Here is an 18,514-nt window from a genome sequence, read left to right on the forward strand (position 1 = left end):
TAGAATACCTTATCGCATACAATACAAAGACGTTTTATCAATATCATCTTTAGGAAAAACAATCTATATGCAACATATAAACATCTTCAAATCACATGTTTAAGCGAACCAGATCTGGCTAAACCTAGGATTTATGTCAAGTACGCACAGATTTGTTGGATGAATCCTTATCCTTATTTAATTTAAGTGTTAAAAAGACAAAATAGTGCTGCATGATCATATGCATAAGTATACCTACCTATTACCTACTTACGAATGTATTTGGTTTAGGAATTTAACATGATGGACTGGCCATAAAAGCAACTATAAATAGCAAGCTATTAACCATATTCTATTTAGTCCTGAATTCCAAGAGCATGCATAGCACACTGAAGTGCATCCAAATCCTTATCCTTATTTAATTTAAGTGTGAAAAAGCCAAAATAGTGCTGCATGGTCAAATGCATAGGTATACCTACCAATTACCTACTTATGAACGTACTTGCTTTAGGAATTTAATGTGAGAGATTGGTCATAAGAGTAACTATAAATAGCAAGCTATTAACCACATTCTAATTAGTCCTGAATTCCAAGAGCATGCTTAGCATGCTGAAGTGCATTGACTATTCTACTGAACAAGACATTCTATATACTTGTACGGATATATGGTTGAGTGCCAAAAGACATGCGACCATGCAAGGTCTTTATTCAGGAGAAGGCAGAACAAGGATGAACACCTTTTGCCAGAGCACATATTGCAGATGCTTTTATTGAAAGTCTTGACTGGATAAGACCAATAGATTTCTCCCACAAGGTGGGCATGATCAAATAATATATGCAATAATTTGATGTTAAATTGCTCACTGTCCATCAATTATTTATATTTTTCACCATTAATTGGTTTATCATGTTGTGTGGGGTCTGCATGTGCAGACTAACCCCTTGTAAAAGGATCATTTCAAGAAGGAAAATAGAAAAGAGCTCCTTGCATAATTTCTCTGTTATTGGAAAACACTTGGATATGTCTATTTGTCTAGTTGTGCATAGCATGAAAAAATTACTATCACAATAATCACCTTTTCATCTGCTTGATCTCACAAGATTGCCAGTGGTTCTGGATCATCGAGCTAGGGATACATTTATCCTTTGGTTCTAGTTAGCAAAACCTCTAACAAAAATGTAGGATCAAAATACAGATTAAACTTTAAATAATAAAGGAGTCAGGTATACTCAGGTTATTGCCCAGATATACTTAGTTCCATCTTCACCAGCCTCTTCTACGTGTGTTGCACTGGTCTTAAACTAGTTAACTAGTTAAACATGAATATATTAGGAAATAAAGATGAACTTTGTTCAGCACTACAATATGTATTCTACTACATTGTACATTTTTTTGTACTGATATTTTACAGATATACCTTGACAAAAGCCTACAAATGTAAAAGTCTTATACAACTTTATAAAATAAGATTTACTGTAACTGATTCTTTAATCAGCAATAACAAAGCGATGGAAGATATTAATACAAATTATCAATACCTTATCTCCAACTCCTGTAAGAATAACTCCCCTCTTCATGCGACATATATTAACCCTGTAAGAAAATAAAATAGTAAAGAAGCAAAAACAATCTACATATATGCAATTTCATCCTAGTTCTAAAAAAAACTACATAAAGGGTGTGTTTGGTTCATGACCGGAATCGGAATGGCCGTATCCCCGGACATGTTTGGTCCATGACTGGAATCAGAATTGGAATGAAATTTGAATACTAGAGGAGAGTAGGGATTCGGCTTTGGGGGATTGGGGCATTCTCATTCCTCCTTGGAATCGGAACGGGAATGGGACTCCTCCAACCAAACAGCTAGAATGGGATTCGCTCATTTTCATTCCTGTTCCAAAGTCCAACTCCCCCCAACCAAACAGGCCCAAAAAGTAATGAGCGGCCTCTCATGTCAATCTAGTGGATGTTATAAAGGTCTAGCTTTTTCTCCTGCAAAGCCCCTAGACTTGACAAGTAGCTAAAAAACAAGCATGTGTGATAAACTTATGCATAACAAGTTCTTTCCTATTACTAAACTCTTGTTATGAAGCAAAAAATTTGAAGGATGTAGCCCTATTGATCGGAAGAATAGGAAAATTGCCTGGCTAGAAAAGCAGTTAGGGTGGTGGAGTGAAAAAGAAAACCTAAATTGGTGGCATCCATCAACAATATAAGAAGGATCATGTCGATAATGGTTGCTTAAGACTAAGTCATTTCATGATGTAGACAATTTTTTGGTGACATTCTGTGGGATAATGGTTGCTTAAGAATGAATAGGACAAATACTTGATCGATCAAGATGCATGTAATCATCTTGGGGATAAAAGAGACAGGCCAATATGGAAAAAACATATATTTCTAATTTCTCCAAATAACTTCAATTTGATTAAGCTTTCTATAGTCGATACTTCATCTTTGGTCAAAAAAAAGGATTATTAAAAAAATTTAGAGTTTAAACCAAAATTTTTTGAACTGCGTAATTTATGACTTAAGAAAAAAACTTGTATAAAAGATAAACTAAAGAGGTATTGCATGTGACGGATCAAAACTAGGCAAATAAGATCAAGGAATATGAACTACAATATAAATATGAAAGCAAGATATCCCATACCATACCAAACCGGACAGTATAAACTATAAAGCATACTGTACCATACCGGTTCAGCACCGATATACGGTATAAGAGATATAGCGACACTCGGTATGCCAAACCAGCCTCGTACCGTATCCTACCGACACAGTAATAGTACGGCACTGGTACGGGGCTCGGTACCAAGAAGACGTACCTTGCACATAAGCATGACAACATATTATTATATTCCAAGCAATTGGTCATAAAAGAAAGAATATACTATTGCAGCTACTACATGTGTCTGTTTTTCCCACCACGATAAGTAGGTATAACTGTCGTGTCACAAAATCAGATCACAAAGGGATGTCAATGACCATCAGATGGTTCAAGTGTTCCAACATCTCTAACAGCAAAACACAATGATGCAACTTGAATATATACGCATACATACACATCGATAGATATAGATATATAGACATTCATTTAAAAATAGGAATTAACCCGTTTATGTTATAATAATCCAAAGACATCAAACCAAAAGAATAGAAAACACCATGAGTCCCTAGATCCTTAGAGCCACTCTTCAGTTAAAAGATTTACCAACTATAGTTTCAAGGAAGACATACAAAAACCAAGGAGTGCAGACAAGATAAGAGCAAGTCCATTTGTTTATAAAGCCAGGGCCCGGTAAAGTTTCAATTGCAACTTACAACTAAGGAGTACCCCCCCACACACACACACCAAAAAAAAAAAAAAAAACACAGGATAGTTCATGTGCAACGATCCAAAACCTCACCCAAAAAAGTAGCCAGAAGATTTTTTTGGCTTCCCTAGACCTGCATACATATCCAAAATCTACCAAGGTTATTGCTGAATATTAATTAAAAAGAAGAGGCTCTTAGTTTAAATGTTAGTTACGGGGTAACCTTTACGTAGACTAGAATATGAGCCACTCATGGCACATCATAGCCCTCTCTACTTGCATAAGATGTAGTAGTGTTTTTTATTGCTTACTTTATATGATTTTATTATGACTCCTCCCATAGATCTCCACAAGGTAGAGCGCTATTCTTGCCTAGAGCACCTCACAGAGACCTTCAAGACAATTGAAGCAGAATACCAAACATCAGTTCTCCACCACTAATTCTTGACTTATGTTGCCCTTAAGTGTTCTGAATAAGGTTTCAACTATCAACTTGTACTAGCAGGTCCTAGATGTACTATGCTTACCTGATACAATATCAACAAAATTTAGGGCTTGATACACCCTTATAACACCACATGGTACAAATGTTATGCAAACTCCAGCAGCACACCATGTGTTGAGTACAATGTATACTGTACCGGACTGCTGTATAACAGTAAGGTATCAGTATGGAGTCTGGTATTGACACTTAAGATATTGGTTACGCTACCTCCTTTTGCCAACTGTTATTCTGATCAAGGTTCGCCGTACCGGTACCGAACCCCGTACCGGTGCTGCACTAGTATAGGCGTACCGAGTGTCGGTACGGTACGGTATGCGGTACGCCAGGCGTACCGACATTGGTGTACCGATACCGGTACCCATCGGTACGGGTACGATACGCTTGGTACCGACCGGTACCGATCGGTACAGCGAACCTTGATTCTGATACTTATAAGTCAATGCAAAATGCACCATCAATGGCTTCAAATGTGCTAGATAATTTTAGACTCCGCAGATCTTTTAGCGATCCTTTTGACATGTCTACCTTGTATAGCATTTCATTATCCTTTAGATATTGTTCCCAAAATGTCAAAACAATAAATATCACTTCTGACCAAGGTTCGCCGGACCGACCGTACCGGTATACCGGTGAGCACCGGTACCGGTATGGTTCCGGTTCGGTACCGGCTTGGAACCGGTACCGATCCGGAGCCGCGCGCGCGAACATCAAAAAAAAAGCAAAAAAAAAAACAACGCGTCCGCACGCGTCCGCGGACGCGTCAAATGCCACTCTGTGGAGCGTGATTCCCTGCTGAAGAATCATCCGCGAACGCGGTTCCTGCGTGGGGAATCGCGCGCGGGCGCGCGTTCTCCGCTCACGTGTCCGCGCGCGATTCCCAAAAAAATCGGCGCGTCCATGCGGATGCGTTAAATGCCATAGAGTGGCTTTAAATGGTTGGACCAGTGCGAACCAGCCGGTTCGCACCGGTACCGGCTTGTACCGGCGCGAACTGGCCCGGTTCGTACCGGTACCGGCTAAACCGACCGGTTCCGGTCAGTTCAGCATACCTTGCTTCTGTCAGTAAATTCTTCATCCTTACAGAGACTCTATGTCCCCTATCCATCTTGTAATGTGGCTGATCTACCTTCTCACACTAATTGGTCATCTATCACCACCAATTTTTTTGCATATTTTCTCATCCAAGACAAGGTTGTAATAGTCTAGGCCGAATGTTGGAATCAAATTTACTTTGTCTCATTGTCTTACCATGTTAAGGATCCTGATAGCCTGCGGGATCAGATCCTCCATAACCATTCTTCTTCAAACCTTGACCTCATTTTGAACCAATGATCATCATATTTGATTAGTGCATTGCTTCTAATTCAGCTTAAATACTAGAGCTTCTCGTGGAAAGATATTGTAAAGGCTGAATAACAAGACAAAACAGTACAGCAGAAAACAGAGAGAAAAAATAGGAGTAGGATGGTTGAGGCCTTTGAGTGTGTTGATGCATCTAAAGGCTAGGGAAAATCACGAATCCTGAAGAATTTAATAGATTAAATCTCATTCTTTAGTTTCAGACTGTAGACCTGTTGTGATACATAGAAGGGTTGCTAGGAAGGAACAAGACAGACTGTATGATGAAGCAAGAACTTAAACATTTGAAAGAAAGAACTAAAAAATTTGAAATAGGTTTAGCATCTCAAACATATAGTTACTTTAGGATAATATCTTGGCATATGTACAGAGCTCCAGAGATGAGTTCTAAGAAGCCTTTAAGACGTCTGCTAGACGATACTTTGGAACAGATTAGGATTTGGAATATGATGGTTAAGCTACTAAATAAGAAACAGGAAGAAGGAAGCACTGAAGGAAAAATACAAGGATAGAAAGAAAATGAAAACTAGAGAGAGGAAAATAAAAGCTTAAATGCAACAACTAAACCTCCAAAAATCGAATTACTCCAATTCCAAATTCTTCTGCTTGATAACAGTCATCTTCCTCTTTAAAATAGATGGGCCAGCCAATATCAAGGACTCTTTGAAAAAGAAGAACGATAAAATTAAAAAAAAATCTCAAAAATCTTTTGATTCACAAAATCAAGAATATCAAGCTTTTCTAGGTTGCCCAGCTAACCTCTACAGCTATGCCCTGTTTGGCATTACTTCCCATTTCCAGTTTTTGTTTCCAAAAACACAGAAACTGAAGTAGAAATAAAATTTGGTAACCCAATTTCCTTTTTCATTTGTTTGAAAACCCGTTCTCAGTTTCTAGAAATTGTGGAAACTATCGAAGTTCTTAAAAGCCAAAACCGCCTATGGTCACCATCACCACCTCCCTGTCGCCACCGCCACCAAACAAAACCCAACCGACTACCAAACAAGTTCTGGGTACCAGTTAAAAATAAAAATGAAAATCATCATCATCAACAATAATAACAGTAGTAGTAGTAGAAGAAACTGGTTTTAGTTTTCATGAAGACTGAAAAATAAAAGCTGGAAGTGATGCCAAACTCTATGCCCTCTCATTCAAATTTGAAAACCCACTCCATGTCTACATGAAGTTTGCTTCTTATCCTTGGAAACTAGTAAACAGCTTACTGGATTCTTACACCTTGGGATCTAAAAATCCCTTAGTAACCCCAACGTGACATTATATGTAGCACGCTGCTTGTAATTTGACTGATCTTACATCAATAAAATGCTTTGAGATTGACAGGTTATTAGCCACTTCTAGCCTCCAGATTAATCATTATTTGATGTGAGGATCATGCAATGAAGATGAAATTGGAAAAAAAATGGGTACAAGAGAGCACAGAATGGAACTATATTACTAAATGAAACTTCCCGATAAGGAGGATCTTTGTACGGTTTATTTACAAAAAAAGAAACAAAAGATAGAGAAAACTATCTCACAATTTAGTGCTTCAGTGAACCCAAAATTTAAGTTAAACCAAGATCAGGTAGCAGGGCCATCCACACAAAGAATCCTTAGTAAGAACTTAGCATGAGTGATGGAAATAGTTATTTTGATTATTAAACATTTTAGCATAAATTATTAGTTATTTTGGTTATTAAAAAAATGTTATTTTTGGAAAAAAGATATGCATATGAGTATAAATAATCAAATTGTGAACATATTTTCAAAGGATGCAAGAATACATGCATGCACCAACATTACAGCCTTACAGCAGTACTGTTTTCGTAAAACAGCAAATTGAACCACGATGGTTTTATTATCACAATTTTTATAGAAGTAGCTTGTAAAAATAAAAAAAAAAAAAAAAAAGTCTGGTGCAGATCTATTCAGTGCATAGCACAGGCAATAAAAACTGACAAATACCACATATATAGGATGAACCAGACAAATGAGCATACCTGACAGGATGACCAGTCCATTGATGAACTTCAGCAGAACCACTTGTAAGAGCTAATCTATGCTGTTCCATGGCTAGCTCTTCTAAATAGATCTTCATCGATGTTTCTAAAGGAATTGATATATCGGAGCTGCTCCTGATACGTGGATTCTTTTTGTAATATAGATCTCTCATTAATGAAGATTGGTAGATGACATTGTTCCTGATATAAAGATAAAAGGTTGCACTTCAGATCTCTTAAGAGATAAACCCATGTAATTCAAAACTGACAAATATTAGTTGCCACTCAAAACTTTACTTATCTTATTTTAAACAATCTCCATGTGTTTAGTTTTACATCAAAAAGTTCAGAGAAGAATGAAGATCTTTTGTTCAAATAAATAAGAATGTTTACCCCACCGATGCTGCATAATGAACTCCATGTCAAGTGAAAATGCATAAGGAACTCATGTCATAAATTTTCTCGTATTGTATTACACATGAGGCATTAAGAAGCATATTTTAATAGTGAAGACTGAAGATGCAGCAATTTAAGAAGGCAGTAATGGTACCAAGACCCGTGCCAATTGTCTGGCAATATCGTCAGGGCATACTGACAAAGGGGGAACCTACAAGGGAGGGGAAGAGGGAGAAGGATGAAGAGGAAAGGAGGACCCTTGGCCCTTGTTCCGTTCGAAATAGGGGAACCGAAGGGTCCAGCCCTCCCTCCAACTCTTTCCCTCCCTCCCTTCCTCTCCCTCTCTATCCCTCCCTCTCTCTCTCTCTCTCTCTCTCTCTCTCTCTTTCTCGCTCTCTCCTTCTCCCTCTCCCTCTCCCTCTCCCCTTCTCTCGCTGGATTTCTTGAACCAAGGGGCAAAACCATACCGGTCCACCTCTGATACGGCTTGGTACATCCCAAACCGGGCAGTTCAGGATGGTACCACCTTTCCTGGCAGCATAGTCTTACACAAACACCATATGCTTGAGAACCGAGGGAATTTATAAGACACAAGGACTACCTTGCAATGGATCATAGTGCTAAGAAATAAGTTCCTCGGACAATACTTTAGATGAGTGAATTAAGCAGCTAGGAACATAGTTTCAGATGTCCACCACTACCCCTAGGATACCATAATTGTATCAATAAAAATATAATCAAGATTCTATATAAATTACTAGAAGGTATATACCCCTAAGACATACAATGTTTTACAGAATTACATGATGCCCTTAAGAAAATCACATCATGCACATGATTAAAAAATAAAGCTTTCATTATGATGAATGCATGAGAACAATCTCATAAAAAAACAAGAAGGATACCGTTGTATGATAATTCTCCTTATATTGGAATTCTCATTGAATTATTGCAATATGGATAAAATAATGAAATGGGGATGCACAATAGTTCCATGAAAAAGTTTCATGTTTTTGAAACCTGCAAGAATTTCATACAGTCAATATGAAGTTCACTATATGGAGTGCCAGCACACCATAAGGAAATCTCTGACAAAATGCCACAACAGCCAAAATACACTTTCAAATGCACTCCAATAGGAAGGCTACTAAATAAGCACTCTAAGAAAAGGCTGCACATTGTTGATTATTGTCAATAATATAATTTACATTCAGTAAAGCACTTCAGAGAAGGGAAGCTTTAACACCTGTTGTTAAAAAGGATGACAATGAACAACAGCATACGAAATCTTCAACAAAATGTCACGTCAATTAAGCTTTAGTATGGTACAATTTTTAAATTCACTCAGAATACAAAAAACAATATTTATAAAATAGGTAGCACATTCTCTTGACCGTTTATATAAAAGCAAGATACCACTTTGCATATGTTGGTTGTGAAATACATCATTTTCTGTGAAGTATGATCAATATGACTATCAGAAAATAACATATTGTTGGAATAGTTGTATAATAACCCAGGATCTGACCCAAAAAGTTAGCCAAAAGATGTTATTTGGATTCTTTGGCTCTATATAAACACCTAATATCGACTTGTGCATAGCCAATGTCGGACTAAACAAACACCCTACGAGTTCTCATATACTCTTCCGTTTAAGCTTTAACGTTCTCGTCAGGCTAAAGGTTTTAATCCAGTTACAAGTACCACAAATCCAATCACAAACACCATGATCAGCCCATGATCAGCCCAAATAGGACTCTAATGTAGTATCTTCTAGTCCATATAGCCATGAGCTAGGTCCGCTCTAAGACCATTTATTACAAACTAGGACTTAACCAAAAAAGACTAGACAAAAAGTGTTATTTGGGTTTCTTGATCCTCTATATATGTCCAAGATCTACATAGTGCATAGCCGATGGACTAAACACACACCCGCACGGGTCCCCACAAGTAGACTTGCAATAGAAATGTGGATTGTAGCTTTTCTGAGTTCATATGTGGAGAATATTGAGTTAGAGAAATCCATACTCGTAAAGTTTTGGTACACTATATTTTGGACAGTACATGAAAACATTAACAAAATCAGGCTGAGCTGTCTATCAGGGCACAAACAGATTCTTTGTCATGTAGTTTTAAGAGGGCGTAACTGAGCGGCTACCATCTACTGTTGAGATCTGAAGGCAAATTTTATAAGACAATAACGGGCCATCAACACCTCGTGGATCAAAAAATTAAGAAATATTTGTAATGTCCACAATCAACCTTTGATCGAATTTAAGCACTTTAATCAAGTAAATACAGTATTTGTTTATGCCGAGACGAATTTAACACAATAGCCAAGAAAACAATATAGAGTTTACATCCCAGTTTAGTTTTATAACTGTCTACACAGAGCCAAAAATACGTGGAATTACAGGGAATTTTTCATCCCACTAATTTTCTCCATCTTGAGTTTTTTTTACCAAAGATTAGGTAGTTAGAAACAGAAAGTTTAAATGGAAATGCTCTTAACATTTGCGTGAACACAGCACGTTGTTGAAATAAAGAAGAAATTAGAAGGGGAATCTTGAAGAGGGGAGAAAGAGACCATGACTTGCAGACGACGGAGCAGCGGACGAGTACGAAGAGGTCAAGACGGGAAAAAATCGCGCAGAGGAGGTCGGTGCCGAGAGAGTGGATTGAACTCCGATTCCTGCCGCTGGCTGGCTGCGGGGCGACGCTCCTGTACCTACGGCCGCTCGCCTCCATTTTTCCTCCCTCTATTCCTCTACTCGGCGCGGTATCAGAATAGATGCGGATTTCTATAGGTAGACACGGTCTACATCTCGCTGAGATGGGATTTACATGGGTTTATCACCAGCAATCTCGGCAAAGAAAAACCGATACAATGGTTAATTTTGCACCGGGCCACGACATCGGCTTAAGAGCCTGGCTGGTACAGCGACGCTAACGCGTGTACCCAGTCAGGAGCAGACGTGTCACGGCGATAAATAACCTAAATAAGGGATATGCTTCGGTGCTTGTTTTTTATTTTTCTCAAAAAAATATAGATTCGTCAGCTTTCAGTGGTTATAATCAGAAAATTATATCTTATACCCGATCCACCAGCTCAACTGTAGATCAGGGTTTTAGCAGCCCACAACATGGAGCTACAATACTTGCAAAAAAAAAAAAAACGAAAAGAAAATCCCAAACAAACGCAAGCTTGTGCCTAGCGCCTAAAAAAGTCCGAGCACCGCCCCACCCACTCGCGACACTTTTGTGCACCGCTCCACCAGAAAAAATCCTAAACCTTTTTCCTCTTCATCCTTCCAAACCCTTCCGGATAGTGCCGCAACCTTTGCCCTGCCCGCTAGGCTTGGTTGTGACGCCTGTGTCCTCCGCCGGCCCCTTCCACAATCCACCGCCGTCACCAAGTTCGTCGAACTCATCCGTGGCTAGCGTTGGGGCCTCAACACCCACCTCAGTCATCACCTCCCTCTCCCCACCATTGAACCCGAACACTCCGTCTCCCTCTTCCACAAGGCCCACTGCCAGCCCTAGTTAACCCTTTCGAATGCCACTTGCTCCCTCCTCCTCCACTGTCTCACTGCTGCCTCTGACCTTAATGCCATCCATTCCCTCTCCAATGATTTTCTCAAAGCTTTCACGGTTTCACTTTTACTTGTGGTGAGCTCTCTCTAGGAAGCATTAATGTTGGCACACATGGCCGGCAGTTGGGGTGACAATGGCCCACGAGGAGGAGGAGGAGAAAGGAAGGGGCAGGGTCCACGGTGGTGGGTGTTAGCATGATTTTAGGGCTCACATAACAACCTTTATTACCTTTTTCTTTTTTTTTTTTTTTAGACTGATCTCAACCAATATTATCTTCTTTGTTAGCATGATCGATCAGTATTATTTTTCTTTACCAGCATTATCTTATATCAGCCTATATTATTTTTCTTGTATAGAGTCTATATACAAGTATATATAACCCCTGAGATGTATCAAATATGATGGAACGGAGAAATAAAATTACTTTTCTCTCTCTTTTTTTGTTTTTCTCTTTTTCTCCAAATATTTCAACATGGTATCAGAACCACCGATCACATAACCTGCTGCTATCATCTCTTATGCCTTTGCTATGGTCATTGTCGTCACTCGTAGATCATTTGTTTCTCCTACCTCATTTGGGGAGGGCGTAGCCGGGGCTTCGGACACGGCGGCTTTTAAAACCTCCTTCTTCAAATATGAAAGAAATCTAGCCTTTTCTTTTTCTTCATCTTTACTGCAATCGGAAAGATATGCTGACCCTAACCTATGTAGGCATTGCAGTCGCCCCTCCTGTCTACGCCCTCGGTTGGGATGGCTCTCTTCCCGTGCCGAGACCATTTGCCGATGGCCGCGATAGCGGTGGCCCTCGAACACGTCTCTCTCAAGAGTTAAGCTCCCTAAGCACCCGCTTCTGATGCTCCTGTTCCTCCATGTCGGTGACCTCCTCCTCCACAGCCTCATCGGGCGAGGACATGCTGATGCCACCAGAGATAAGAGAGTTAAGCTTCCGAGCACCCACTTTCGGTGCTCATGTTCCTCCGTGTTAATGACGACCTCCTCCACAACCTCGTCGGGCGACAACACGCCGGCACCACCAGAGATGAGGGAGTTTAGCTCCCTGAGCACCCGCTTTCGGTGCTCTTGTTCCTTCGTGTCAGGCAAAGACACGTCGGCGCCACCGAAAATGAGGGAGTTAAGCTCCCCGAGCACCCTCTTCCGATGCTCCTGTTCCTTCATTGAGGTGGCGGGTGGCGATGCCTAGGAGAAGCCCTGGAGGTCGATGGCGGTGGCCATGAAGGCCTCCATCATTGAGGCATTGTCGTCGATCCACAGGTTCATCTAGGGCGCAACAGTGCTTGGACTCCATCACATCAATGGGATCTGGCCGGCGGGGTAACCACGGTATCCTCAACTTCGGGATGGGACCAGAGCTACCTCTGGCTCCTTCATTATTCAGTTCGAGGTCACTTGCTCTTCTTCCATGGTGCTTTCATCTACAAGCATCCTCGAGCTTCGGTTGCCTTCTCTCTAAGATCTGTCAACACTTCAACTATCATCTTTTTTGTATCTTCTCGCTGCCACATCACAAGCAAGCTAATCAGCCACGTCGACAAACATGTCAGTCTGTCACGTCAATTAGACATATTAGTCTGCTATATTAGCTTTTGAGTTGTTATGTCAACTCCTAATCCACTACATCATCTTTTGAGCTGCTATAATAGCTCGTGTTCTGCCACACAGGCTCTATGCTGCCACATCAGCTTTTGATCTACCACAATGTCAGTCTCTGAGCCGTTATGTTAGTTCCTAGTCTATCATGTCACATCAGCTTTTGATCTACTCCAACTTTTCACCTAGTACATCAGTTTTTCGGTACATTCGTGATTTAATTTCCAAACTCAAGTTAGTACTTATAGTACCATTTTGAGTCTGAAGGTGGATGCCCACTATCCTGCATGGCACCACCAGTCTCTAGATTCAGATTATTTTCGAAGAAAAAAAATTGATCTAGAGTGGAAAATACAAAAAGCCCCAAAATTGGAAAAACATATTAGTAGAAATAAAAAAAGGGGCAAAAAATAAAAAAGGTGCAATACGAAGACTTCCCAGGAGGTCACCTATCCTAGTACTACCCTCGCCCAAGCACGCTTGACAACAATGTTCTGAAGGGATCCATTGCATTAGTGCTGCTATGATCGCACCAATGACATATTCTTTGAAACTCCATTTTATAACAAAGCAGCAGACCTTGGCAGCCTAGGGCAGTCGCGTCGTTCGGCTCATTTTGGCGCAGAACTCGTGGGGCCCACTATGCTGCATCGCACCGCCAGTCTCCAGACTCGAATTATCTTCAAAGTGAAAAAAATGATCTGGAGTGGAAAAAGCAAAAAGCCCAAAATTGGAAAAATATATTACTAGAAAATGAAAAACGGAGTGAAAAATAAAATGGGTGCAACACGAGGACTTTCGTGGGGGTCACCCATTCGTTGCATTAGTGCTGGTATGATCACACCCATCACGTACTCTTCGAAACTCTATTTTAGAACAAAGCAACAGACCTTGGTGGCCCGAGACAGTCGGGCCGTCGGTGCCATTGTGGCATAGGACTCAATGCGTGGGGCCTAAGCACGCTTAACAGCGGAGTTCTGATAGGATCTGGTGTATTAGTGCTGATATGATCGCACCCAACACATACTTTTCGAAACTCCATTTTATAACAAAGCAACAGACCTTGGCGGCCCGAGACAGTCGCACCGTCGGAGCCATTCTGGTGCAAGACTCAATGCGTGGGGCCCACTATGTTGCATGGCACCGCCAGTCTCCAGACTCGAATTATTTTTAGAGCGAATAAATGATTCGGAGTCGGAAAAGCAAAAAGCGCAAAAATTGAAAAAAATATTATTAAAAAATAAAAAAAGGGCAAAAAATAAAAAGGATGCAACACGAAGACTTTCGAAGAGGTCACCCATCATAGTATACTACTCTTGCCCAAGCATGCTAAACAGCAGAGTTTTGATTGGATCTAGCGCATTAGAGCTGATTTGATCGCACCCAACACATACTCTTCGAAACTCTATGTTATAACAAAGCAGCAGACCTTGGCGGCCTAAGGCAGTTGCACCATCGGAGCCGCTCTGGCACAAGACTCAATGCACGGGCCCACTATGCTGCATGGCACCGCCAGTCTCCAGACTCGAATTATTTTCGGAGCCAAAAAATAATCCGGAGTGGAAAAAGCAAAAAGCCTAAAAATTGAAAAAAATATTACTAGAAAATAAAAAAGGGGCAAAAAATAAGAGGGGTGCAACACGAGGACTTTCTAGGGTGTCACCCATGCAAGTACTACTCTCACCCAAGCATGTTTAACTGTAGAGTTCTGATAGGATTCGGCACATTAGTGATGGAATGATCGCAACCTTCACATACTCTTGGAAACTCTATTTTATAACAAAACAGTAGACCTTAGCGGCCTGGGGTAGTCGCGCTGTCGGAGCCGTTCTGGCGTAAGACTCAATGTGCGGGGCCCACTATGCTGCATGACACCACCAGTCTCCAGACTCGAATTATTTTCGGAGCAAAAAAATGATCCAAAGTGAAAAAAGCAAAAAGTCAAAAAATTAAAAAAAATATTATTAGAAAATAAAAAAGGGGTGAAAAATAAAAGGGGTACAACACGAGGACTTCTCAATGGGTCACCCATTCTAGTTCTACTTTTGCCCAAGCACGCTTAACTGGGGAGTTCTAATGGGATCCGGTGCATTAGTGCTGATATGATTGAACCTATCACATACTCTTTGAAACTCCGTTTTATAACAAAGCAATAGACCTTGGCGGCCCGGGGCAGTTGTGCCGTCGGGCCATTCTGGCGTTGGACTCAACGTGCGGGGACCACTATGCTATTGATGAGGACCCCATCAAATTCTGCCATAAATGTTAGGAGATGTCACATGCCGCTGAAAATTTAAAAATTTTCAGATATGCAGCGGAAAGACATGTGCATATCCTGTTCATCGCATGAACGTTTTTTAAAACCATTTATAGATAGATTAGTGTGGAGTGATTGATTAAAACCCCATTTGATTTTGATGAGCTCAAAGCATTTGAGTATAATTCTTGTTTACTAATGAATTCAATTAAGTGTTTCAGTGAAAATCCTGTCTACGTGTCTCTAGACTTGGTTCATAGTATTTTGGATAAGTTAAGAAATCAGCCTGAACCAAAGTCTGAGACTCGAGTCGACTCCAGAGTATCACGAGTCGACTCCAAGCGTATCAAGTTCACTGGCACGAGCTCGAGTCGACTCCAGATCAGTACGAGTCGACTCCGACTGAGAACAGACAGAAGAACAGAAAGCTTCAACTCAGAACCTGCCAACGAGTCGACTTCCAAAGTGCGCGAGTCGACTCCGATGTTCACCGAGTCGACTCCAGGGTAGTAAGAGTCGACTCCAAGAGGAACACAAAGAAAAAGTCAGAGAGCAGTTTTCGAGTCTGAGATTCGAGTCGACTCCAGTGGAACGCGAGTCGACTCCGATGGTTGGCAGGTCGACTCCAAAGAAAGCAAGAGTCGACTCTCAGCGGTACACAAAGAAAAAGTCAGAGAGCATTTTATTGACTCTGAGATTAGTCGACTCCCGCAATACGCGAGTCGACTCCAAGACTCCGCGACCATCAACAGACAGAAGACCAAGTTACTGCCTCTGAGATTCGAGTCGACTCCCAGACAGCTCGAGTCGACTCCAAGACAGCTTCACATCAAAAAGGCAGAAGACCAAGTTTCGAAAACTGAGAGCCGAGTCGACTCCGAGGAAGCTCGAGTCGACTCCAAGACTGGACGAGCCAAAAGACAGAGGATCGGGAGTTCGGGCTCTGAGATTTGAGTAAACTCCCAGGACAGTCGAGTCGACTCGAGTGGATCAAATTCAAAATTGGATCCACGGACTTCAGTGGATGAGCCGACTCCGAAATTGCCAAGTCAGCTCCAGAAGTTGGCGAGTCGACTCCAGGTCAAGACGAGTCGACTCCCAGTCGTGAAGGCAACTTTAATTCAAATTTGGAACAGTTGCCGAGTCGACTCCGGAAAAGCTTGAGTCGACTCCCGCTACAGCCGAGTCGACTCCTGATCGCGCGAGTCGACTCTAACCCACCAACGGACACATTGTCAGGCTGCGCAGAGTGTGCAGAACGGGCAGAAAAAACTCTCTAACGGCTAGTTTCCATGGGGGTTGGTTTAAATAGCCACAGAAGACTGTAGCAAGGCAGAGAAGAACCATTCCACTCCAACTAATCAAGCATTCAAGCTCTGCAACGTGTTCTTCAACGAAAAAGAGGAAGATCTGCATTTACTGCATCCACCTACATCTTCCCAGCAATTAAAGCCTTCTCCTCCTGCATTCAAGTCGACTACTCACTCAAGAGGAGACCAGAAGTTTAAGAAGCCATTCCTCTTCTCCAACCTAAAAGCGTTTGAGGCTTCTTAACTTCATTTATTGTTCATATTGTCTTTTATCTGCTTTTGAGAAGCTGTATTTTTCTGTTTCTTCTTTTTATTTACACATTGTATTTGCTTGGTTCAATCGGGGGATTGAATCAAGGGGATTGAGGTTGGTTGGTGAGCCGAGTATAAAACCAACGTGTGTAAGGGTTCGATTGTGATCCCGAGAAAATAATCGGGGTAGTTCTAGTCGGTGAGCCTGGGAAAACCGACCGAGTTCGTTGTGAGCTCGTAAAACAACAAGTTTGGTTGTGAGCTTGAAAAACAACCGGCTGTAATCCAAGGGGGTTATAGTGAATTCCCAAGTGAGACTTGGGGAGTGGACGTAGGAGCAAGGGTTAGCTCCGAACCACTATAAAACTTGGTGTTTGTGATTGCGTGTCTCTATTCTTCTTCCTTTCATATCACTCACAGCACATAGTAATTAATTAAATAACTTACACTAGTTTTAATTACTTATCCACATCGTTTTAAATACCCAAATTATTTTAAAACCCAATTCACCCCCCCTCTTGGGTTGTCTATCTGGGCAACAAGTGGTATCAGAGCCTAAACTCTTCCACCCAAGAGTTAAAAGATCAAAATGACAACCCCATTTGGATCTTCCCACATTGAGGGTCAGTCCACCCAAAGACCCCCTTTCTTTAATGGATCCGACTACTCATACTGGAAGGCTAGGATGAGAATATTCATCCAAGCCCAAGACTATGAGATGTAGACCATTGTAGTAAATGGCCCATACATCCCATCCACATATGTAGAGGGTATCACGGTACCCAAATTAGAAAAGGATTGGGATGAACATGACATGAGAAAGGCACAACTAAATTCTAAAGCTATGAATGTGTTTTACTGTGCCTTAGACAGAAATGAATTCAATAGGGTCTCTACTTGCAACTCTGCAAAAGAGATCTGGGATAGACTTGAAGTGACCCATGAGGGCACAAATCAAGTTAAAGAATCCAAAATTAATATATTGGTTCATAAGTATGAACTATTTAAAATGGATTCTAATGAGACAATCACTAGCATGTTCACTAGGTTTACTGACATTGTCAATGGCCTAAAAAGCCTTGGCAAGAACTATACTAACAGTGAGCTTGTCAGAAAAATCCTTCGGTGTCTACCAAGGTCGTGGGAAGCTAAAGTGACGGCAATCCAGAAGCCAAGGACTTGAACAAATTACCACTCGAGGAGCTTCTTGGATCCTTAATGACGCACGAGCTAACCATGAAGCAACACAACGAGGAAGAGTCCTCCCACAAGAAAAAGGTAATAGCTCTAAAATCTACTTCATCTAACAAGGAATTATCTTGCAGTAGCAGCAGTGAAGGAGAAGAACATGAGGAAGATGATGGTGAGGCACTTCTTGTGCGCAAGTTCAAAAATTCATCAACCACAAGAAGGCTTATCATCAAAGGAGAGGCCCCTCAAATTCCTACCGCAGGGACAAAGGTAAGGAAAGGGAAAATGAGGGGATTGGGTGCTATGAGTGCAAAAAGCCGGGACACATCAGAGCTGAGTGTCCCTTACTAAAGAAGGGCAGCAAGTACAAGAAGAAGAAAGCCCTTGTCACCACCCTATCGGACTCCGACACATCATCTTCATCATCGGATGAAGAACAAGAAGAGAAGGCCAATTTCTGCTTCATGGCCAATGAAAATGAGGTAACTTCCGAAACACAGCTTGATTTTACATTTGATGAACTTTATGATGCTTTTAATGAATTAATGATAGAATATAAGGCAATAAATCTTAAGAATAAAGAACTAAAAATAACTAATCAATCATACCTACATAAATACGATAAATTAGTTAAGGATAAGGATTTAATCACCAAAGAAAATATAGAACTTAAGACAAGCAACCAACTTTTAACTCAAAAGACTAATACCTTAACTAAAGATAATGAAAAACTAACTAAGGAATT

At 40.9% G+C, this 18,514-nt stretch overlaps 1 protein-coding gene across 13 annotated transcripts in view; it reads right to left on the bottom strand.

Annotated features, from left to right (window-relative positions):
• Positions 1-11,320, bottom strand: part of LOC103697300 (F-box family protein with WD40/YVTN repeat doamin) — a 65,698-nt gene extending 54,378 nt beyond the window's left edge. For 10 of the 13 annotated variants that reach the window (XR_015977124.2, XR_015977122.2, XR_015977121.2 and 7 more), the window contains exons 1-4: positions 10,145-11,158; positions 7,162-7,362; positions 2,680-2,808; positions 1,519-1,573 (exon numbers count right to left, since the gene is read on the bottom strand). Coding sequence is in view for 9 of the 13 variants with exons in the window: in XM_088719831.2 (XP_088575957.2) it covers positions 1,519-1,573; positions 2,680-2,808; positions 7,162-7,362; positions 10,145-10,305 (546 nt within the window). In the remaining 4 variants the exon portion in view is untranslated. Of the gene's footprint in view, positions 1-1,518; positions 1,574-2,679; positions 2,809-7,161; positions 7,363-10,144 lie in introns of all 13 variants that reach the window. The other 3 variants (XM_039133874.3, XM_088719835.2, XM_039133872.3) reach the window with 2 other exon arrangements.
• Between the last annotated feature and the right edge of the window lie 7,194 nt (positions 11,321-18,514).

This window comes from Phoenix dactylifera, chromosome 4 (assembly GCF_051530095.1).
Source record: "Phoenix dactylifera cultivar Ajwa chromosome 4, Ajwa_hap1_PhDact_Kaust_v1.1, whole genome shotgun sequence".
NCBI lineage: Eukaryota > Viridiplantae > Streptophyta > Magnoliopsida > Arecales > Arecaceae > Phoenix > Phoenix dactylifera.